Consider the following 25319-nt stretch of genomic DNA (forward strand, 5'->3'; position numbering starts at 1 on the left):
TTAAATGATTGTAGAGAGGTGTAGAGTCTGATGGGGAGAGGGAGGGAGTTCCAAAAGTGGGGAGCAGCATGGGTAAAATCTTGGGAGGCGGGAGTGGGAGGAAATAATCAATTGGCATGAAAGGCGGCGTGTTGTAAGGGAGTGAAGAGGGCGGATAGGAGAGTGAAGGGAGATGAGGTCAGAGATGTAAATGGGAGAGGAATGGGTGAGGGCTTTGTAAGTGAGTGTGAGAACCTTGAATTGGATTCTGAAAGGGAAGGGGAGCCAGTGGAGGGCTTGTAGGAGAGGGAAGGCAGAGCGTTTGGAGAGGAAAATGAGCCGAGCAGCAGCTTTGACAGACTGGAGAGGAGAGAGATGGGATTTGGGGAGGCCAGATAGGAGGAGGTTACAATAGTCCAATCTGAAGATGACCAGTGAATGTATGAGGGTTTTGGTGGCATCCTGGGTGAGAAAGGGTCTGATCTTGGAAATATTCTTGAGATGGCAACGACAGGACTGTGAGAGGTTCTGAATATGAGGTTTGACTCCAAGACAATGCACTTTGGGACTAGATGAGATAGTTATGCCATCTATTGATAAGGAAATAGTGGGAAATGAGGTTATGTGGGAGGGTGGCAAGACGTAGAGTCTCTCCTGGGCTGCAATGTCAGCACATAATTCTGGGTAACAATAAATGACAGAATTTATTCTAGAAATAAAACTGAAATAGCTGAATAAATATGAACATTGTAAGTGAAGCTGTGTGTGGGGAGCATGGAACAGTGCACAGCAATATGCTGCTGTGGGTCACACATGAAAACTACATTTCCCATAACCACCAGAAGAGAGGGCGTCACACTGGCACCAATGGGACAGCGCCTTGTTTGCCTAGCAGCCCCGGCCAATGTCAGCTTGCGGTGCTGGCGGCGGGAAGTGACGCCGGGCGCCCCATGTGAGCAGCCGCTAGCCCGGATTGCAGCACATGCAGCAGCGGCAACGCCAGAAGCCGGTCACTACGTCACAACTGGGAGCTGCTGCCGCCTCTGGGGCCGCCGCCTCCACTGAGACTGGGCCGCGTCGTGGTCGGCACTGAGAGCCGGGAATAAGTGTACAGGTAAGGGACCGCCAGCCAGTGGGAGAGCGGACCCGGCCGGGCTGTGAGCGCTCTGACCCACCGTTGTCTCTCTCTTGTGCAGCGCTCGGCTCCAGACAAGAGGAGGAGAGAAGATGGCGGATGATCCGAGCGCGGCGGACAGGAACGTGGAGATCTGGAAGATTAAGAAGCTGATCAAGAGCTTGGAGGCGGCCAGAGGGTGAGTGCGAGGCGGCGGCGGCGGGTTAGCGCGAAGCAGCGGCGTGAGTGTGAGGCGGTGGCGGGCGGAAGGTGGGTATGAGGCGGCCGGTGTACGAGGCGTGACGGAGGCGGCCGCAGCGGGGAGTTGCTGGGTGTTGGAGCCGTAGCGGGGAGGCCGCACAGGCAGGTGAGCACGCTGCTGCCCCATTACTACCAGCACCGCCGGCATCACTGACTGAGCAGTGCACTAGCCGGCTTCTCTTCTTCCAGCTGTTAATCATTGATATATTTTTAAAATAATAAGATGGAAGCAAAAATCTAGCACACATATTATTACTCAGCATTGCTCCGTAATAGGTGACCGGTAGATTTTTATTTTTTTTTCCAAAGTTAAAGAACTTTGATTTATTTTTATTTTAAACTGAAGTTGGGCACACATCTTTCTGATGGTGTGACCCAGTGATGCAACAGTATATTGTGTGCCATACACGCTGCATGATCCGCCATATGACTGTGCAATGTATTTATGCTACATGTGTGGTTCATTGAATCGTCCCATCTGATGTGCAGTACGTCTGATGGGATGATTCAATGACTGATCGGGTGTACGCACTATACTATGTGCACAATATATTGTTCCGATCTATGTCTGGATGATATAGCATATGGTGTCTACCCAGCTTATGTGTGACTTAAATTCACGCGGTTGTCAGGGGAGCATTTGTATTTCTTTGTAGATTAACTTGCGTAGCTTTTTCAGCAAGTCAGTTCTATGTGTAGTAAAGCTGGGCATACACTGGAGTGATGGGCATTTGTTGCGCCATCAGAACGAATGCCCTCAAACGGGGATTGCCTGTCCACCCATGAACGAGTTAATGAATGACGGAACTATCACTGTTCCGTCCTTCATTAACTTACTACACGTTGCTAGTGATATCGCTAGGTTTGGTGTACAGCACATCAAGCCTAGCGGCTGTCGGAGCACGCAATCGCCAGTACACACTGAGCGATGTAGGCGACTTATTACAAAACAGCCTGACAACGTTTCAGTGTGTATCCAGCTTTAGTGTTTGCTCTCGTGTGCTCTAATTGGGGAAATTGGCATAAAAGTATGGCACACATAGGACTGGAGTTGCCATCTCCTGCCAACAAATACATATATATTTGTTTTAATATGCAGGTCAGCTTCATGTGTGACAGTTATGTGCTGCAGCTGGTCCTCCACGCCTTTGCTAGCTCCTTCCTGCTCTGTTTTAATTGTTTATAATTTAAAATGCTTGCTTAAACGCTTACTGATGTTACAAATGGCTGTCTATTATTGATTAAATGTCACTTGCTACTGAGATTTAAGTAATGCGAGGTCCCTTTGAAGGTTGGCAGCCCAACCAGTGCAGCCCCAAAAATCGCACTGTATGCCTTGTGTAGAAAACTAGAATAAGGCCAATTATGGTGTTCTGTGTGCTAACCATTTTGCTAGATGTCGTAGATGTAATTAAGGCCCTCAATGCCCTCTGTTCTTAAGTAATTGATTTTCAGTCGTCTCCATTTCCAAGTTAATTCAATGAAATACAAATATCCGTTGTATTTCACTTTAAAAATCAAATGGCAATATTCTAATGTGGTCCAAATGCTAATATTTAAGTAATGTGAATAGATGGGTATGACTTTACATAATACAGATGAAAAGGACTATTTAAAGTAACTTCTGTTTTTTTTATTCTCCATCCTCCTCTTTCATTGGCACAAAAAAGCATGATTGTTTATTGTTTGCATTCTTAATAATGAGCCTTTATCTGTAGTTGATAACCAGTGCCACTTTGCTTAGCAAAGCAGACTGCAGCCAATAACTGGTAAACAGAAAATAAAAATGATAATGAAGCTTATTTCAAGAATAGTTTGGCACAGAGCTCTTTGGTCTGGCTGATTGTCAGTGACCTAACACATAGAGGGGATTTCAGTTTCATACGTTGACGTTATGTGCAGTTCCGTAATGGCGCATCATGGAAGGGAAAACTTGTCAAGTTGGCCCTACCGTAATGTTGCGTGTACATGGTACGATTTTAAATGAACTAGTCTATCATTCATCGTTAAATTGTTAATTTTTATGCTGCCAATGAACGACAAATGATGTGCATTCCCGCATGGAAGATAACATTATCGATAATCGTCCATGAATGCAGGCCAACCTGGACGATATATAACATTGGGGACAATTCAGTTCAACGCGATGTTGAATAGCCGCGGGAGGGAGCTACCGCAGCTATTCAATGCACCGCGCTGTGTGGTCGGAGAATGCCGGTTATCGTACCTTAACAGGGGTGTTAAGGTGCGGTAACCGGCATTCTCTGACCAAAGTTCTGGGCACGCGACTGTTAGCGCCGCACTAAGCAGAAAAACAACAGCTACGCTCCCGGCACTTTGGTCGGATTTCTCCTCGTCCCCAGGGCGGTGCGAGAAGAAATCCTTAGCGCGCCCAAACAGCGCTGCAAATTGAATAGCTGCAGGAGCTCCCTCCTCCCGGCTATTCAACATCACGTTGAATTGAATTCTCCCCAGTGCCTGCAGGAGGGAATGGTTGTTGGTCGTGGGTGATAATGTTGGTGTGTGGATGAACTGTATCGTTCATCCAACACGCTGGGAAATGCAAGGGAGATCGTTCAGCGATATCAATCGCTGAACAGATCGTCCCGTGTGTATGCAGCTTAAGTGCCCATCATGTGCGCAAGCAACGCGGAGATGCTCGGCAGCATTTTGTGCTGAATTGAATCACTCCTATAAGACTGTCTTACACTTACTGTCTGGTTTTTCATTAATGAAAGATTAAAATCCATCTTTGGAACAATATACAGGTTGAGTCTCCCATATCCAAATATTCCGAAATACGGATTTTTTTTTGGCATGACTGAGATAATGAACCTTTGAATTTTGAAGGATCAATGTAACAAGCTTTGTCTAAGGCACAAATTATTAAAAATATTGTATAAAATTACCTTCAGGCTTTGTGTATAAGGTGTATATGAAACATAAATGAATTTCATTTCTTTACACAAACTTTGTTTGAGCCACAAAATTATTGAATATATTATATACAATTACCTGCAGGCTATATGTATAAGGAGGATATAACATATAAATGCATTCTGTGTGTATATTTGGGTCCTATTCCCAAGATATCTCATTATGGTATGCAAATATTCTAAAATACGGAATATTCCGTTATCCAAAATACCCCTGGTCCCAAGCATTTTGGATATGGGAGACTCAACCTGTAATAGAAACCGCGCTAGAAACATTGATAGTAAAAAGTATTAAACATCATTTAATATCATATGAGAAACAAAGTATACTTTAAAAGATAAAAACAGCTGGCATGTGCAAAACAAGCAATAATGGACATAGATATATAAATATATGAAGCATATGGATATGGAGTAGCCACCTGGACACTGGGTTACTCTATGGGAAGCTTCCCCTACTTCACTTGGGACATCATCCGGATTTGGAATACCAGCACCATTATCACTGGGACTGCAGGCCAAGTATTCCACTACTTGCGTTGGACTCTTAAGCAGACCAGAACCATCGCTAATTAGGATCCTCATCATTGTTGCCATAGGTAGTAATAGGTAATGACATTTTAATTAGCTGGACAATCATTTTCCGCTGGGCCCCATTGATTTACCAGAACTGTACACATTATTCTAGTACCCAAGTGTCCATTCAGACGTACCACTACTAGCTTCATATAATATCTATGTCCATTATTGCTTGTTTCGCACATGCCAGCTGTTTTTATCTTTCAACTTATACTTTCTCTCATACAATATTAAATGTTTATATTAGAAACAGCGCTAGAAACAGTAGTAAAAAGTATTATTGTTCCTCTATATCCAGGAGACTGACAATCTCCGAATAACAGCAGCTTGGGGATCCAGCCTTAGCAGCGCCTTATTTACTACCTTAAGTAATTTTCCTTCTAAAATCCATCTTTGGTCAGTGAAGACTCATCTAGGGGGAAATTTAAGGCCATTTGTAGTAGGGCTTTTTTTTTTTTTTTGGAAACTGATCATACAGAACTACCACTTGCCTTATTTTAAGCCTTAAAATGGAGTAATCAATGCTTTACCCTATTGTTTTTATCATGCACTGGTTCATAATCCTTCCTTCAAGTTAGTGCTTGTAAGTTTTCTATTTTTATTGGAGTCTTTGTATAGCGTACTAAAGAGGTGGTACTTTGCAGCTCGTCATAGAGAGGAGGGGGAGGATGTTTAAACACATACTAATCACTGATTTGATGTTTATGAACATCTGCAAACGCTGTTTATAAACCTAATGGTGTCTGTATTATTTTGTGTGCAGGCATCTCCCCTTATTGCTAACAAGTGCTTAGGGGCCCATTTATCAAAGTGTACTTGAGGTATAATCCCCGATAACCTGTTTTCGGGGGTTTACCTCAAATCTTGAGTATCCACCATATGTATAAAGAGGGACCGCAGCAGGTATCTCCAATACCTACTGTGATCCCTCATTTACCGCCGGCAGCCGCCTCCCCCATAAGTTTATGGGTGATGCGATGCTGCCAAATTTACCAATATCCAGAATGCGTTGCATTTCCGATATTGGCCCCTGCAGCTAATGCTATCTGCAGATGACGTTGGCCTGCTGTAGCCTATGGGCTACACCGCGCATAATTAGCCGGCGGAGGGAGCCGCCGGAACCCTCCACGGCTGTGGCGGATGTGCATGCGCAGCACTCCCTGCACTGGCCAGCAGCTCTCCGGTGACATCGCAGGGACGGCTCCTTTTGGAGCCCATGTTCCGGATAATACATCCGGCCGATAGGATCGCATTTTGCAATGCGATCATGGGCGTTAATGGCATGCCCTGATCGCGCCGAAGCTAGAGTGAACACTAATGTTGTCCTGCATAGCAATATAATTAAGCTTTTTTTTTTTTTTGAAAGGAGTGTAGCTCCTGATATTCTAAACGTAACTTTTGGTTTTATGTAGACTTGTTCAGTAATAGTATAGATTGCTTTATATTTCATAAAGAGCTGGATAATTGTTACCTCTATACATGTGGTGTTTACAAACATTATTTGGTGTCTTAGCCTATCTCAAGATGAGGTATATTAAAGTATCCGGAGTCGTTTTTCCTCATAATCTTTTATAGCGGACAAATTGATTGGAATATGATGTGTTCTAGTTTTCTGATTACATAGGTGAAGTTATTGTCCCAGTGTCACCTTACCTGACCAGACTAGTTTTCTGGCTAATTGTATGCCTCCCCCCAAAAAGTATCTTACATTTTTTTTTTTTACTTTTCTATATTATCCAACCATTCATTTGTGATTCTATCCTCCCTTTTTTTTTTTTTTTTTTTTTTTTAAATACTTTTGCCTTTACGCCTTTTTTTTTTTTTTCTCTGATAATCCATTTCACATTAAAATAGCCTGGGGGAGGGGGGGATGTTGCCCAGGGAATGATGTCATTGGGTGCATAACCATGTCTGTGTATAGGACCAAAAATATGGCAAAGCGGAAACACAACTCCATTACTTTTCTCAAAGCCTGAACAAAGGTATATGCGGGAGTGAGAGGGGTGAGATTATTGCATAATGGCTTCACTGCTATCAATTTGAGGTGGAAGATGTACTATATGGGGGGGTTTGGAATGTCTGGGTTTTATATATATATATATATTTTGTATTGGGGAACTGAATGTTTAACACGCGTAAAGCAAACTTTATTCCTAACTGAATGTACCAAGGTTGCCATGATAGGTAGAGGGTAGAGTTTCTATAATCAGCAGACAGTGGCACACAAGGGGACTCACGCTGGCCATATACTGAGAGGGGAAGATTTGTGAAACCAATAGTCTTCTGTACGTTTTCAAACACAGCCTGTACTGAGTTGATTGACTTAATCTTTTTCCACTTTCTCTCTCCAAGATTTGATAAATCCTCCCCCACAGGGGCATTTTCAATTGGCCGCAAGGTTTAGTACAGTAAAAAACCTTGCGCCCCTCTCGCCCAATTTTGGATTACCGCGGGTATGTGTGCTTCTGATACCCGCGGTATCAAATTAGATAAGATAAGGCAAGTGGTTTGTGAAATAAATTAATTTTATTGACTCAAAGTACAGATGTCTAGGGTGCTCATTTCTTCACTCACAGAAACAAGTGGTGTACAGGGAGTTATTTTTAGGATATTAGTCTGTTTAAATTAATAATGTACAACACAAAGAAACTTGATAAAAGAAAAACAACAGGTGTTTTAATAGAAATGCATCCGAACCAGTAAAATATATAAATCTAGGTCCATAAATGTCCATGGACAGTGTTAATTTTTTTGTTTTATAGCTGGTTACCAAAACTGTCAAGTTAGTTTGCACTTTAAAGCAATATTAATTATATATAGCTGTCAGCTTTAATTTGAGGTTATTTACATCGAAATTGGAGAAAGTCTATTCCAAGGCATCAACAGTAGTTGGGTTAGGGACTCCCGGGGGGAGGTTAGGGTAAGGCACCCCCCCCCTACGGGAGACTTAGGGTTAGGCTGCGGGGAAGGAGGGGTTGGAAGGGGGGGAGGTTAGGGTTAGGCACCCCTAAACAAAGGTTGGGGGGGGGGGGGGCGGCGGGGAATTAGGTTAGTTATACTTACCCTAAGGACGATCAGGATTTCCTCCTCTGTCGGGCTGCCGGGATTAAATCATGCTGATTCCCACCATACTCTTATCTCATCTGTGCAGCTCTATGTTCTGCTCAGACCACAGTTGCATAGACTGCATGTGTGTATTCCAATGAGCACACATTTCTGTGAATTAGCAGCTCCACCATTTTGCGAGTGACACCAATCTCATTCTGTGAGTGCTGAATCTGCCGTTAACCACAGGGTGTGATGGCATACCATATCTGTATTACGCAAGGAACACGTCCATTAAGGCATCAGCCTTAATGATCGCAATTTCATTGCTTTTTGGAGTTTGAGTGGCAGAAATTCAATAGGTTTTGTGAATTTTCAGATAATGTCTAAGCAGCCTTAATCGGACATGTGAAATCGTAAGGTTTTTTGTCAATGGAATATTGTACATATCATATAGTGTAGAGTTTCCCAAACTCAGTCCTCAAGGCACCCTAACAGTCCAGGTTATAAGGATATCCATGCGTGACAACAGGTGACTTCATTAGTACCTCAGGCAATTTGATTTAACTGCCTATGTTCAACAATGGATATCTCTAAAACTTGAGCTGTTGGGGTGCCTTGAAGACTGTTTGGGAACCTCTGCTATAGTGTGCATGCCCAATCCATCTTTCACTTCCATCATTCATTGTTTCGTCACATCTGCACTTTGCATATCACATAGCACAAGTAACTTAATTCATACCTCAGCTAATTTGATTTAACCACCTCGACTCAAGCATGGATATCCTAAAAACCTTAGGAACCTGTGGCATAGTGTTGATGCAGCTGGCATGCACCTGTCTGGTCAACCTGTGGCTTTCCAGCTGTTAAACTACGAGTCTCAGCATGCTTTACCAGGTGATTGTGGGAGAGTATGCTGGGACTTGTAGTTTAACAGCTGGAGAGCCACAGGTTGGCCAGGCCTGCTGTAGAAAAGGTTTCAGTAATGTGGATGAGCTCTGAATCAATTGCTCTGAATTCTACACATTTTGTCTTAAACTTCTTCACGCAAAGAAAGGTGAGAGCTTGTGTAGCAACGACTTCTCTTTGATAGGCTTCTTGGCTGATGTTGTTCTACAGCGTAATTATGGAGTGGGATTATTTTTACTGGTGGGGGTTTTTTTTTTTGTTTTTTTTTTTAGTGGACTGCTGTTAGTGAGAACCAGGTATTGTGAATGACTTCAGAGAAGATAACATATCAAATCTCATTAGCAATAACTGCTGCCAAAGATTCTGTATGGAAGGTTACATTACCCTTAAAACTAGTAGTAGAGGTAGTAAAGTGTTATGGTCATAGTACATCATATGTAGGGGGCGAATCAAATATTTTTCAAGTCGCAGTAATTAATGGGAACTCAATGTTACAATTCAATTGTTCGTGGGCGTCCATTATTGCGCTTGTTGCGCCCGTTTTAGACTGGTTTTAGCTGCATAAGATGGCTAAGCCTGTGTGACGTCCTGGTTAAGGCGCCCAAACCACGGACTTGGCACATATCTGCTTGCCTCCTTCAGCAGGGGGTGAGCAACAAGCCGGCACTGGCGGCTGTTCTTGCCCAAATAAAGCAATAATTGAATTGCTCCATTGATCGCCCTGCACAAACAGTCGCCGGCACCAACTATTGAGCCGCCCCAATAGAAAGCAAAGACTTCTTTCTAGTTGTGCATTAATGGAGCAGTTCTTGTTTTAATAAATGAAGCAATTTGCTTGGGGTTTAACTTATGTCAGCTGAGTGAAGTTAGTTTATTTTCCATGTGCGCTGTTGATCTCCGCTCTTATCTCCTACACTTGGAGCAGATGTTACTTCTCTCAGAGGTGAGGGTTTTTCAAAAGTTGACCTTCTGTTTGATTTGTGTAAACTATTCTAGGTTGCAGATTTGTCAATTAAATCCTGACTTTCTCAAAGTCTCTGGTAGTTTGGTGTATGTAGTTTTTTTTTTTTTTTTCGGGGGTCTGGCTACCTGGAATTCATAGGGGGAAGTCAATGGTTTTTGCGTGCAGCTGGATTATTGCGCTCCCATCTGGGCTATTAAATTGTTTCTGCCACCGGACGCAAATGCATAATGTCTACTAACACCCTCCTGAGTTGGTTATCAGAAATCTGCAAAAAGTCCCTCTCTTGGGCACCTGCTGTTTGAGTGCACTAAGCATTACTTTAGATGGGTTTAGCTGCTTTACATGTCTAAACCTGGTCCATTTGCAAAAACCTGAAATAATTGAATATTGCTTTGACGGATAATTGGGCACACAAAAGTAATTGAATTCCCCTCAGTTTATGTGCAACCCATACAACCGTAAAGGAATGTTATTGCGTATAAAATCAATATACTGTTAAATACGTTTTTGAGAAATGAGTTAAGCTATCCATAGGGAATTACCCCCAATAATATATATGATTTAAGTAGAAGGTATTATCAGGAACAAGCAGTTGATTATTTTAGATTTGCTAGTAGCAGAATGTGAGGTAAATCTTAAGCAAACTGCATCTTAAGGTGCGTACATACTGGGCGATAAAGTGGACGACTGAACGATAACGATATCGTTCTTGTTCAGTCGTCCACTTTATCGTCCATTTTTAACCCCTGAACGATAACGACGACGTGCGTTCCCGCTGGTCGTTCGTCGTCATCGTTCATCGGGCTGACATGCAGGCCAACCTGACTATCTCGTCAGGTTGCTGCATGTTGGGGAATGGGGAAGAGAGCCCGGCACTGAACGATATCGTTAATGATATCGTTCAGCGGCTGTGCTCAATGTCATGAACGACATTGAGCACAGCCTGCCGGGGACACACTACACGATATCGCTCAGGGAGCATATCGTGTAGTGTGTACGCACCTTTAGTGTCCCAAGCCTGCTGGCTCAGTTTGTTGAAATTGGTAGCAGCATGAGAAGGCGGGTTTCTTTTTTTTGAAGCAAAAGACAGGAGTATTAAGTCATGTGATCAACAGTCACCACCCCACAGCTTTTGCTTTTCGCTAGCAGGCTGCCTGGTACATCACTCTGCGGCCAGGATCGCTGCCGCGGCGCTGCTGGAGCATACTTTTAGACACTCCTGGCAGGCACCCTGCAGTCTGTCGCTGATTAGAGCATCCTCAGGACTCTCCAATCAGCACTGCATTTAACGGTGCTGCCGGCCCCGCCATGTGCCCGACTTCCTACGGTAAGGGAACGGGTTGGCACGGTGCTATTCAGCCCTGTTACGGTGCTGCTTAGCAGATTTTTACGAGTAAGTTTTGACCAAATTATCCCCCTACTCCAGAGGTGCCCGCACCTGCAGTGGTTACTGTTCAGGTGGGCTCAGGCACGGAGGAGTAACCACTGTCCATTAGAGACAAAGTTAAATGTGTGCATGCAAAGCTCGTGCACTTAGCTTGATTGGCTAAGGGACCCAGCACGGAATAAGGTACACTATATAAGTTTGACTGGTTGTAACAAAAATCTTGTAATGTGTGGGAGCAAATGACAATCGACTGTTTTACCTAAACATTGGTTTAATCCATTTGATTTAACCAATTTGTCTGAACGATTGTCTGTTTTCTGCATTTTGGGAGCAAATGTTTTGATTGTCATTTGCTCCCATACATTACCAGATTTTCGTTCCAGCCAGATTAGACATACATTAGACATTAGTGTGTAACTAGCTTTTCCCCCTGTGGTATTGTGTATTTGAACCAGATAAAGAGGGACTGCATGTCTGTTTTGTGTGTATCTTTTGAACATCAAGAAGGACTGTACTTCTGTAACATCTGCATGTGGTGATTACCCTGGGCACCTTGAGCCAGGGGAGTTGTCTTTTTTTAAGACCATGAGCAATACACTTCTTGCCTTCAGACATCTGCATCTGCTGTATCCTGTGACCCCCAGAATAGCACAAATCACTGTTCTGGATTGAGCCCAGTGTCTCTGAGCTGAAGCCCTCTACCAGCTGCCCAGTGCAGACTGATCCATGGTGAGAGACTAGTGGGAATTAGCCAACACTATTCAGGAAGTGTTGCATCAACATGTCCACACATACCCAGAAGTAGGCGGCTCCAGGTGCTGGTGTAGGCCCTGGGAGAAGTGGTTCCAGGTGCCTAGGAGGACCAAGCGGTGCCAGTGTAAAGAGCCTGGTGGTGACAGCAAATTATCTGCCTACTACGCAGTGGGTGGAGTCAGTAACAGACTGTTACTGACTCCACCCTACTGACTGTTAAAGGGAAATCCTAGGAGTGGTGAAGTAAGCACCCTCAGGTTAGACAGACTAGTAACCACTCACTATTCCAAGTCAGTGGACAAAAGTCTGATCGCCTGGTGGAGTGAGGTCATCCGGTCACGGGCATATTCAATTAGTATCGTTAACCATGAGGTTCCGGCTTTCTGACCATTTCTCCAGCACCTTGCGAGTATTGACATTGCAGATATTTTTTGTACTCCCTGCTTCCCATTGTAGTGCACAGGAAAATCTGTAATGATTGGCTACTGTATTTAGCACAGTTGCACATAGTCGCTAATTGAATATGGCCCTATAGTCAAACTTCTGGAGTAGAAAGCTAATTGCAAGAGAAATCTTTGAAAACTCAAATACTGTAGTCTGGAGTTTCGTGCAGTTCCAGAAATATAAACGCAGCCCTTAAGAATCCGTGTTCTGGTTTTTTATATGGTTAGGTCTGCATATGAGCTCATCATTCATTGTCTTCATGTATGTTTGCACAAATGCTGGCAAAAAAACTTGTCTGCCAAACACTACATGAGAGAGAGATCACATTTTCTCTAAGGCTGGTTACACACAAAGATTTTCTGTCCAACCATCCAACTAGTTAATTGGTTGGAATGAAAATCTGGTATGATATGAAAGCAAATGACAATCAGCAATTTGCTTCCAAATGCCGGAAAATGGACAAAAACTGAACAAATTGTTTAGATTAAACATTTAGTAAACTTGTCTGACGACCATTTTCATCTGTTTTCTGGCATTTAGGAGCAAATTGCTGATCATCAGTTACTCCCATACGTTACCAGATTTTCATTCCAACCAATCAACTAGTTGGATGGTTGGACAGAAAATCTTTACGTGTGTACCCAGCCTTAGGGAGATGGTGCATAGAAAGTATGATTATTTTTCCACCTTCTGAAGCCTTAAGGTGGGTACATACCTGAAAGATATATCTGCAGGTGATGGTCGTTCATACACACTAAACGACCATCATCTGTGCTGCAGCGGGTCCCGGGGGGTGAACGGGGCGTGGCCTAATCGCGGTCTACATGGTCACGCCACCTTCGAAAAACATAAACCATTTGCGGTGCGCGGGGGGGGGGGGGCGCTGTGTGCCCCTCAGCCCGGCGCACAGCCAATGGGGGGGGGGCGTGATTAGTGTGATCGCTCCCCCCTTTGGCATAGGAGACTGCTCGGGTCGCTGCTTTGGCAGCCTCGGACAGTCTCTCAGTGCAGCCCAGCACACAGCAGTCCCCCCTCTGCACCCCTGTGTACGGGCGATTGGCTGATCACCCGTACACACTTGCCGATGGACAGATATATCTGTTCATTGGCTGTGCAGCACAGATAAATGCGATATGTCTGTGAACGACTTTGTTCAGACATATCGTCTGTACACACTGGCCGGGGGCAAGATATATTGGCCGATCAATTGTGTACCCAGCTTAAGTCACAGATACTTTCCCAAAACTATTCTGGAAGTCTACAAAACCTTGATGGAAGTCTGTGTGCTTCTATCAGGGCAATTTCTTTCTTAGCTGTTAATGATGCCTATTAGCAGAGCTGCTATTAGGGCTAGCATTCTTATCTTAAGTAAATGACCTACAAAATGTTAATGCCGCATACACACTGGACAATAAAAGTCAACGATATAATTCAATGATATATATATATAGTCTAGTGTGTATGGTCCGAACGACCAACAGTCGGCTGTACATGCAGCTCAATCTGGGGATATCTTTAACGATGCAAATCTGCCGAATGCAGCATGGCCCCGCCGCCGTTCGTCGTTGCCGGCATTGGCAAGTGTGTATGCACTTGCCGATGCCGTCACTCCCGCCCGGGTCCTTCGCTGACTAGGTCGGCTCATACACAAATTGTCTAGTTTGGGGGGGGGCGCCATTCTGCCTTCGTCAGCATGGCATCGTTAATGATATCCCCAGATTGAGCTGCATGTACAGCCGACTGGGAATATCGTTAACGACCTGCTGGAGCACGCATTGTTGGTCGTTCGGAATGATATATCGTTGAACGATATTGTTCACTTTTATCGTCTAGTGTGTAAGCAGCATTATGGGTAGATTTACTAACCCGTGGTTTGTCAAAGCCGCCGATCAGCAGCTTTGACCAAGGTATTTAAAATGGAATCTGTACAAAATACTAAACCAGGCTTATTTAGCAATTATAGTTGCTGTTTTAAATCAATCGGATAAAGCTGCTGTCAATTAGCGGCTTTGACAATCAGCAAATTAATAAATCTACACCTTAAAGTGCACATCCACTAGACTATTTATTTGAACTATAACGATATTGTTCAATCGTTCAGAAATTGTTTGCAATAATTTCTAAAATGACCAGCGATGAGCGCTCCCGCTGGTCGTTTTTCATCTGGCAAACATGCGGGACAACCTGATTATAACGTCAGGTTCAGCATGTTTGTAAATGATTGATGTGCCTACACTGAACGACTGGTCGTTCAGTGTAGGCACATCAGACTTACAAATGACTGCACGATTACAATGTCGTAATTGTGCAGTAGTTTTCATGTCTACTAGTGGATAGGCGCCTTAAGTCCAAAGTCACCCAAGTAGGCAAAGCAATCTTGGGCCCACCTCTCATTGGGAGCGCTGTTATTGTGATAATAGGGCCATTGGTGATTGGACTTTGCTGGCAATGTTTTTTTTTTTTTTTTTTTTTATTCCCTACCACCACTACTTAAAATTACTGTTTGTTGCTGAGTTTTAATTTGGTTGTATGATAAGTAGAGATGTTTGTTACCTGTCAATGGATAGATGTTTTTTTTAGGAATTGGGTGCCCTGTTGCACACTTACCAGAATAATAACTTTTAATACAGTCTTATGTATAGGGGGGGGATTCAATTAGACTCATTAATGAATGTGTGCTAATTGATCGCCGGTCCGTATTCAATTAACCCCACTTATCTGAGATTTCTTTTCGGGGCTTCTGAGACCCGAAAAATGATCTCTGATAACTGTGCAGTTAAGTGTAAAGACCCAGTTAACACACAGGTTCATGAACTTGTCACGAACTCTGAGTAACGACCATTAACTGCACTTAATGCCCCTTTATAACCACCGTTAAAAAGGGGTTCGGGTGAAAAAGGGATGGTAATAAAGCCTGAGGCAACCTCCCTTTTTCACCCCCCTTATCGGCCCTAATTGAATTCCCCCCCCATAGTTTGTGTCCTTTTTTGACACGTATTATTTGTAGCACATCTTTTAACAATCTCAAATTTTCATCACCACAGAAATGGCACAAGTATGATCTCATTGATCATTCCTCCCAAAGACCAAATTTCAAGAGTAGCCAAGATGTTGGCAGATGAGTTTGGTACAGCGTCAAACATCAAGTCACGTGTGAACCGTCTGTCTGTACTGGGAGCAATTACATCTGTACAACAGAGGCTTAAGCTATATAACAAAGGTAAGATATCTTAATTCAATGGATATTTTTCTCTTTTATATTGCAACTGAAACATGGGATCTGGTGATTGGATCATGTCCCTCTTTCTTCCCACTGATGGAGGCAATTGGTTCCCAGCAATTAGAGCATATGTTATGTTATGCTATTACAGTGGTCTTATTTTCTGAAACCCTGGTTACTCTATGGACTGGGGTTCGCCACATGATAGTGTAGCAGTGATTGCTGTAATATTGTAGTATATCATATGCTAACGCTGTGCCTGTAAGCTTGTAACACTGTGGCCCAGTTTTAATGCTTCGCAGCAGGTATAGGTTTAGGTAGATTTCTTTTTAAGATATATACTGGTGCAGGAGGGCAAAAAGTGGGGGATACAATGAAAAACCATGCCAAGGCACTTAAGCCTTGTGTTGTATTGGGTACCTGTTAACGTAAATTGACATACATTTTTATTATTGCTGACTTCTAACTGAGGAAATTTTCCAGGGAGATTCACCACTTATGCAGCAGAGTAGACTATTTAGTGGTGCCCATGGAAGCCAACTCACTCTATTATCCTGTCCCAATCTATTGAGCTCAGGTGGGGTACAGTAGAAAGTTGTAGGGGCAAAATAAAACCTAACCTGTGCCCCACGCACGCCGTCATTTTACTAAAAAAAAAAAGGAAACCACATGAAAATGATGGGAGAGACTGTAAAGGTGCGTACAAACTGGGCGATATTACTGAGCGACTGCACGATTACGACATTGTAATCGTGCAATTGCTCAGTAATCGTGCACAAATCGTGCACTTTTAGGTCAGAAACGACCAGCGATGCGCACTCCCGCTGGTCGTTTCCGACATTGTCCATCACCTGAACATACAGCACAATCTGACGATAACGACAGATTGGCATGTTCAGGAATGATGGACAATGCCTACACTGAACGACTGATCGTTCAGTGCAGACACTGCAGGGGATCAGGAACGACGGTACGATTACGATGTCTTAATCGTACTGTCTTTCCTGATTGCCTAGTGTGTACGCACATTTTGTCCTCTAACTCTGCAACTTGATCACCTAGAAAGATATGGTTACCCTTGTTTGCAACAGAGTGAGAACCCATATTTGAAAGTGGGGAGTCCCCACTTTCAAATTCTGGCCCACTAGTAACTGGTGATCATCAGACAATATTACCCTGCAGTATGGAAAGCAGATGTACATGCTTATAATTGTATCTGTAAATGTGGTGTCACCCATACATGATAGCGGGGAGCCCTGACTTTCAAGTTATGTGGCCCCCTTAGCAGTTATTGTCTGGAAATCACCAGACAGTATCGTCCAGCGCTGAAGTGCCTGCCCTCCCCACATGCTAACCCACACACACGCCACCCTGTCTTGAAAGGGAGGAGTCTTGTCTTTGAAACAAAGTGGCCCCCTTAGTTTTTTTTTGAACCTTTTTAAAAGACACCAGACCTTGACGTCTGCACAGACCACATTGCACTATTTATACAACCGGGAGGAAAGAGGGCATGGCACCGCTGACATCACTGTGGGATGGGGGGGGCCTGGCCCTGTTGACGTCCGTATTGGAGACATGCCCAGCCAGTAGTGCCACTAATGCTTGGCTTCGCCAAGCTCTCCTTAATGTGAATAGATGCTGTGCACACTGTTTTCAGCAGGGCGCCGCTAAAAGGACAGCGTGCATTTTACCCTTTAAAGATTGGATAAGGGCGCGGAGCCTGCTAAACCAGCCTAGTGTGCACACTAACCTGCAAAGATGTGGTTACCCTCGTTTGTTTGAAAGAGGGGAGACTCCTCTCATTCGATGTGCCCACATAAAAGCTAATGTCTGGTGATATCACTTATTACCAGACATTAACCTCCTGCAGTATATAAAAATGTAGTCCAGGCATACAAATAATTAAAGGGCACCCAAATTAGAAAGAGAGCTCCCTTTTCAAAGTTGGAGCCCCTTAGTATGCATTGTGATCACCAGCCAATATTACTTCACGATATGGAAAACTTGCGGTTTCTGTATATGAGGGAGGGCACTCATGCTGTATCACCCGTGTTATGACAGCTGCAATAGAGTGGGCACTCATATTTGAAAGTGAGGAGTTCCCACTTTCAAATTGTGGCCCACATATGAAAGCGGACAGTCCCCTCTTACGTCTTATGTGGCTCCCTTAACAGCTATTGTCAGTTTAAGTTTTCTTCCATACTGTTCCGCACACAAATAATGGCTTGAAAGGGGGGAGTTTTCTCTATTAAACTATGTGCTCCCTTAGTTGTTTGAATGTATAGGAAATGCTATGAGGCAGTGGCGCTGGTTTTTTTCATGCCAAGTTCAGTTGTACAGATTCAGACCCGGTCGCATACAGAAACAAGCGTCGCATATCAAATTAATCTGTGCATTCTCATGAAGCGTTTTTGTCACATGGCGTTGTGACAGACGCACATTCCAACAAAAGACACTACACCACTCTGCGCAGCTCCACATGGCATATTGAGGATAGGCGTATGAGAACACATCTGTATATAGAGGGTGGGAAGTATGAAGAACCATTGATAATGCATTCTCATTGGTGGTGTTTTTTTTCTTTCAGTACCTCCAAATGGTCTAGTTGTTTACTGTGGAACAATTGTAACAGAAGAAGGAAAAGAAAAGAAAGTTAACATTGACTTTGAACCTTTCAAACCAATCAACACCTCTTTATACTTATGTGACAACAAATTTCATACTGAGGTATGTCATTGTAGTTTTCAGTATAGATTTTATGTGGGATATGCCCTGTAATATCATAAAATCCATGAATTACAGCATATAAAATTGGCTCAAAAACTAGGCAGACCAAATTGTTGGGATAATTTAGCATGGAAGAATTAGAGCTATTGAGGACCAACTGCACATTGTCTTTGCTAGTTAGTGCTAGTGGGGTCCTTTCTTGATAAATTAGCACAATAACAAAATTGGTGGACTAAGGGAAAGCCCAAAAATAACTTATCTACAACTATTATCTTTCTGTGTGGTGTCTGAAGTAAGCGATCAGCTGCCAGTTATACATAGGCACTTAGTGGAGGGTTCTGGCATGACGTGGCTGAGAGAAGTAGAATAAGTGAGCTGCTGTCAGTGAATAGAGAATCTTTTGTTCTAGTCTTTCATTCGCTTTGCAGTAAAACCCCTAGAATACAGGTGCACACTTAGTGGGCGATTTAGTTGCTTTAGCTGCGGCTATTTCTTATGGGCACCCGATGAAGCAATTCAGTTATTGCTCCCTTAGGATGTGAATAGCCGTGGCTCCACACTTCTTCTTGCAGCCTCCCTGGGTGGTGACCAGAAGTGTAAGAAGTCTGCTTTTTTTTGTGCCCAATTCAGGACTTTAGATGGGGGTTAGCTGCTATAAGCGGCTACACTGTGCTTTTGGTCGAGCACACGTGGCACTGGTGTCTGAATGGAGTACCAGTTGAATTACTACCATTGGATGCCCAAAAAACATTTGAACCGCCCTCTTAGAGTCCAGATAATATTTGGGCTATTTTAACTATCCACCACTGGTCATATATAAAAATGGAAAATTCCTCTAATGGCTCCTTTTATTAAGAACTGCTAGGCTGAGAATGGACCTCATACTCAGTGGGGTACTTGCCCATAGAAAACCATATGCATTTTAGCTACGACACCCATATAACAGGTGATGTATATCATTTAGTTTGAACAATGTTACTAATGTTACATTTCTTTGTGTCCCTGGATATTGTGGTTGAGGTAATATGTTAAGTGTATGAAGATTACGTAGGCAGTTATGCTTTCAACAGCATAATGTCAAGCACAGAACATGGGAAGAATGTTTAAATCATTTTTACTTTTGGCTTTACAAGTGTAAACATGATAGTAAAGCATCATGTTTATAGTTTTAATGCTGATACAGTGAAAATGCAGAAAGGGGGGAAGGGGCTTGGACTGCACACCCTAATTTTAAACATGAAGCTGAGACTTGTACAATGTAGTGGACAAAGAATACAGGTGCACACTGAGTACTATGAACAATGATAGTCAAAATAATCCTGATAAATTCAATAAATTCAAATACAAATAAAATGGAGTATGTGAGGTTCTTGGTACAAGTCTGGCCAAATTTGTTTCACCATCCACCACATCAAGGTGAACCTCGTAAGATAGGTCCCTAACATCTCTAATACTAACACATTATGTCAATTTTATCCATATATATCCACTATATATCATAGTGCCTATATATGTAGACAGCAAATGTAGGAACCTGTGCAGATTATTAAAAGCACCTAAGGGCAAATGGGTGGGGTGCAAATACCAAGCAGTAGTAGTCTCGGCCTTCAAGTGTACAAAATACACAAATATATAATGTAAAGGGGAAGGGGGCTTGGACTGCGCGCACAGTGAAAATGCATTAAATAATATTACTCCCGTGTATGTGTGGTTTGGGTACGATATCCCGGCGGTCAAAATCCTGACAGTCACAATGCCTGCTTCCGAATACTGGCAGTCAAAATCCAGATGAATGTTGGTGAGTATTCTAACTATACCCCTAACCGTCCCCTCCCACAGCCTATCTTTCCCCTTAGTGCCTAATCCTAACCCAAATCTCACCATCTGGTTTCCGGAGCTGGGATTTTGACAACATACCGTCTGTGTTCTACGCTCAACATTATATTATTGAAAGCATAGCGGTCGACAAAACATGCCAATCTACAAGAGTATACGGTCTGTAATGTAAATGTGTTTAAATATATGAAATAGGCTAATATAGAGGTTCCAAAACTACGTCATTACAGACCATGTTATAAGGATATCAATGCTTGAGTCCAGATGGTTAAATCAAATTGACTGATGTACTAATTAAGTCACCTGTGCTCAAGCATGGATATCCTTAAAACATGGACTTGAGTGACGGAGTTTGGGAACCTTTGGGCTAGTAATTTAGTTAAGAGGGAATGGTGCTGAGTTAGCAGCGATGGATAAGAGTTGGTGGTTTTCCAATAATTTTTTTTCTACACATCGCAACCAGCAGTGTTTTTCCAATAGAGATGCACAGGAAAATCTGTAATGGCAGGTTGCCGTAGTGAGCGGTGATGTGCACAGCCACACATCACCGCTAATTCAATATCCCCATTATACTCAGAAACATTGTTTCCCACGTCCTTTTTTTTTTTTTTTTTTTTTTACACAAATGTAAAAAACCAAAGTACCAGGTTAATGGAAATGTGTTATTTGCAGGCTCTTACAGCTCTCCTTTCTGATGATAGCAAGTTTGGATTCATTGTAATAGATGGCAGTGGAGCTCTTTTTGGAACTCTGCAAGGAAATACAAGAGAAGTGCTGCACAAATTCACTGTGGATCTTCCAAAGAAGCATGGTAATTATTGTGTTTGCAGTGTGGGTGTATACATGGTTACTTTGCTGCAGCAATCCATGTGTGATAATTTTTGGGGCATTGTTGAAAAACTAACATTTGGCGATGGGGATTAAGTCAGTGTGATTCTAGTTACGCCCCAGTATTGAGAGGTGTTTTCACGACAAATTCATGCACAAACTTATTAACTACCTTCTAGGTGAGAAGGGTCCATCTACCCTATGCCTAAGACGACGACATTATACTTTTATGTGCAGCAGAATAATGTACAGGAACAGAAGTATATTTGTAATGAAATTTAAAGGGTAGTTTTAAAACCTTTATATTGGCGCTGATTCATTTTAACAATGTTTTAAAGTTGCTAAAGATCTGTTTACATGCTGAATTGACATTTCTAAAGGAATCTTTATATACTTGGTCACATAAGTGGGTAAGGAGTTCCCTCTGCTTATTCTGTGGTTTGTAATACAGTGTATCGGCAAAGTCATCTGAACTAGCAAAGCTGGATTAATCCTTTCTAGAGAACTGAATCTGATCACTTTGGTTGCCATGGGCAACTTAACCACTTTTTTTTTTTTTAAATACTTAAAACCTCTGTTTTTAGCTGTAATCTAGCACATTCTGGTTGTCAGTGCTACTGTTGGCCTCACAGTAGCTTCTGTCAACTATGTATATGGTGTGGACTGATTAAGGCAATGTTACTGCAGATTCATCAAACTTCTGCAAAACGGGCTGTGCTAATCTTCAAAAGGGATGTGCAGTGCCTTTACAATGGGTTTGTAGCCTTCTCAAGATTATAGCATTAACTAACTAAGCCCGGAGGCTTGCCTGATTTTTGGGAGGCTCCTGGCTGAATCAGGAGGGTAGGCAATTATGATGTATCTGTGTAATAGTTATGTAGAGAGATAGATATATATATCTATATCTCTCTCTCTAGATCTATGTGTGTGTGTGTATATATATATATATATATATATATATATATATATATATATAATTTTTTTTTTTTTTTCGTTGCATACTTATTTTCTAAAACATGTAGTACTTACACAAACTTAAGTGAGATTTTGGAACAGTGATCAGTTTTCAGACTTGAATAATGTTCAAAATTCGTGGTGAGATCTTAAATATGCAAGAAGACACCAACAGTATTTGTGAACTAGAAGAGAAACTCCTGAAATAAGTATAGAAAGTCTCGATTACAAAGATTTGTAAGATCTTTGCTTGCCCCTTTCACAATTTATTCTAAATCTGTTATATTTAGCAACTAGAGATTGTGCAGAAATATCGAGCCTGATTCTTAGTTGGGAGCAAAGCAAAAAAAAACACCAGGGTAAAACCATGCTGCACTGCCGGTGGTAGAGATGTAAAATGTGCAGAGATTTAGATTGTGAGTAGGGTGTCCTGGCTTATATCTAAATTGCAGTATAAAAATAAAGCTTGTCTGCATTTGTGGGCTACTCGCAAAAGCAGCCAGCATTTACCCTGAATGCTAAAAAATATACATATTTGCACCCCTTGGTTTGTCCAGGTGCAAAGTTGCTTGCTTGTGTTTGCTTTGCTCCTAACTCAGAATCAGGCCCATCATGTGTAAGTTGGTACACTGCAGAAGTCTTCACTAAATTTCAGTGAAACATGCAATTTCTCAAAATAAAAAATTTAGATATACCTGAAATCCTAACCCTACTTTAGCTAATATTAGAGCAGGGCTTGACAAATTTTTTAAAAATCTAGGAGCCATGATAAAAGTGTAAAAGCCAGATCACTGTCTCCCCCCGTGCCACAAATAAAAAAAAAAAAAAAAAGTTACAGAAGTGATTGTGGAACATAGCTGTGTCATGAAATTGTTATACACACTATACCAGTCCACAAAATGGTTGCAGTTGAATGGATATAGTAACATGGAGGCCCCCTCACTGCTCTGCACAGCTCCACCCTCCAGTAAGAACAGACCGCATTTCATAGAAAACAATGGTGCTGGAATGTACAACAGAACCCCCCTCCCCTGGTGGACACACCACTATCCCTCTGAAGCTGCTCCACAATCCCTGGCTACGCATAAATTACTGGGGAGCTCTATGCAGCAAGAGATAGGAGACAGTAGACAGCCGGGACGTACAGGAGGATCAGCATAGACTGAGACACAGCATGGGTCAGAGCACATGCAGGCTGGGATGGAGAGGAGGAGTCAGCACAGGATGGTACAGACAGGAGAAGTCAGCACAGGCCAGGACGGACACAGGCACAGCAGTCACCGCAGATGACACTGAGCACATGCACTCCTACCACAATACTATAGGCACGAATCTCTGCGGGAGCTGATTACTCTGCTTCCTCCCTCACTGCAAAATCTGGTAGACATGGTGACCTGGCCCCTGGGATTTGTCAAGCCCTGTATTAGAACCATGCTAGATTTTCTTTGAGCATTATCTGAATTGATGTGCTTAAGGTGTCTCAACCTTTCAAAAGGTTATTTATATTTAAAGTTCCCATTGCATTTAATTTTCTTCATAATGGTAAATCTCAGTAGCTGCATTTGCTAATTAGATTGAATATTGCTTCCCCTGTTCCTTCAGAAACCATTCCCCTTGGCAACAAGCACTTAGCATCCAGGGGTAGCCATGATATACTGTTAACAGCTACCATATGGCGGCTATATCAAGAAAACTGAGACGGGCGATTCTGGTACTGAAGAGGGCATATGAATCCCAATTCAACTGACAGACATTAAGGAGGAAAACAACATCCTGAAAGTATTTAATAGTGTGCAGTGTTTGGTTTTACTCTGAGATGATCTCAACATTTTATTATTTTTTTTTTATTATTTCTTTAAAGGCAGAGGAGGGCAGTCTGCTTTGCGTTTTGCACGTCTCAGAATGGAGAAACGCCACAACTACGTCAGGAAAGTAGCAGAAACCGCTGTGCAGCTGTTTATTTCCGGTGATAAAGTGAATGTAGCTGGTCTTGTGTTGGCTGGTTCAGCTGACTTCAAAACAGAGCTCAGTCAGTCGGATATGTTTGATCAGGTTAGTTTAAAAAAAAAAAAAAAAAACTTTATAGTATTATGACATAACATTAATAACTATAATTGTAAAGGGTCTATATCAATCACAGGGGATATTTTTATTTTTAATGAAATTATCCCAGCTATGTACCAAGGAGAACTCGCAGGGACAACGTTTGCAGTAACCGGTGTCCCTGCGAGTTATATCCACGGCATAGAAGTGAAAGACTTCCCCCGGGGGGAAGCTGTCACTGTGCATGCACACAGTCCACTTTCGGGCCGGCTGGGGGCTGCTAGAGGGACCTCGAAAGATCTTTCCTGACCCAGGAGTCCTCATAGGTTTACAGCAGTTTACATAATCTGAAGGTGGTGTAAACTACTGGGGTTAAACTACAACATTTTGTGTGAAATCTCTTGCATTGTGCTATTAGTACATACGTATACTACATAAAATTATGCAGACGCTGCAGTTTCTGCATAATTTCATGTAAAAAACTGCTTGATACATAGGCCCCTAAGCCCCTTTTTATATTTTTTTATTTTTTTCCCCGCAGCTCTCCATAGTATTGCTGAACAATCAAAACTTTTGTAGGAGTTTTATCAAAGGCCTAAAAGGGAAATTACAAAATGATGATTTTTTTTCCCCAAATTTATTGGTTTACTGCATGTTTCTCAGGTCTCCTCACAATAGCAACTAAAATAATTAGCTCCACCTGTGGATCTTTTAAAATGTTAGTGAGTAATGAATACACCTGTGCGTCTGATGGGGGAACTAGAAAACATGACCTATGGGGCTCCTGAGGACAGTTTGAGAACCACTGGCTTACTTCATGATTTTTAACCATTTTACCCTTTAGAGACCTGGTTACACAGCTTAAATCAGATAAGGCTCTATAGATTATAGATCAGTTTATTGATCATGTATCAAGTACACAAGGAAAAGTTTATCCTGTCTGCTTATTATCCTGTGTACTAAAAACTATATTGACACCAGTGTTTACCACAGCTAACATTTTATTTGTAAGGCGCCACAGTTTTGCAGTGTCATATAGTGAAGCTTGCATATAGTTATAGTAAATGTAAATTGACAACTTAGAATAATCCCACAAATTAGGTTTGAAGTGGACTAGAATGGAGGGCAGGATAACGCACTATCTTGACAATAAATGGAGGTAAATCACGGTGGGGGGCTGAACTGCCTCTCATCACTGGTCACTGTCAGCGAAAGACCAGAACAAGGAGAGCTCTGCTTACATGCTAAAGCTGCCTACACACACACCGATTTTTTGAACGATTATCGTTAAGTGGTATCATTTAATGATGATCATTTGAAAAAATCGTTCACTTTCTGAG

At 42.4% G+C, this 25319-nt stretch overlaps 1 protein-coding gene across 1 annotated transcript in view; it reads left to right on the plus strand.

Annotated features, from left to right (window-relative positions):
- The first annotated feature begins 885 nt into the window (after positions 1-885).
- The window catches only part of ETF1 (eukaryotic translation termination factor 1), a 37849-nt gene continuing 13415 nt past the window's right edge, over positions 886-25319 (plus strand). The window contains exons 1-6 of the mRNA XM_088451304.1: positions 886-1093; positions 1176-1292; positions 15416-15591; positions 18179-18318; positions 20827-20965; positions 23798-23988. Coding sequence (XP_088307430.1) covers positions 1207-1292; positions 15416-15591; positions 18179-18318; positions 20827-20965; positions 23798-23988 — 732 coding nt within the window. The 5' untranslated portion in view covers positions 886-1093; positions 1176-1206. The remainder of the gene's footprint in view (positions 1094-1175; positions 1293-15415; positions 15592-18178; positions 18319-20826; positions 20966-23797; positions 23989-25319) is intronic.

The sequence above is a fragment of the Taudactylus pleione genome, unplaced genomic scaffold (assembly GCF_031769625.1).
Source record: "Taudactylus pleione unplaced genomic scaffold, aTauple2 ptg000025l, whole genome shotgun sequence".
Classification (NCBI taxonomy): domain Eukaryota; kingdom Metazoa; phylum Chordata; class Amphibia; order Anura; family Myobatrachidae; genus Taudactylus; species Taudactylus pleione.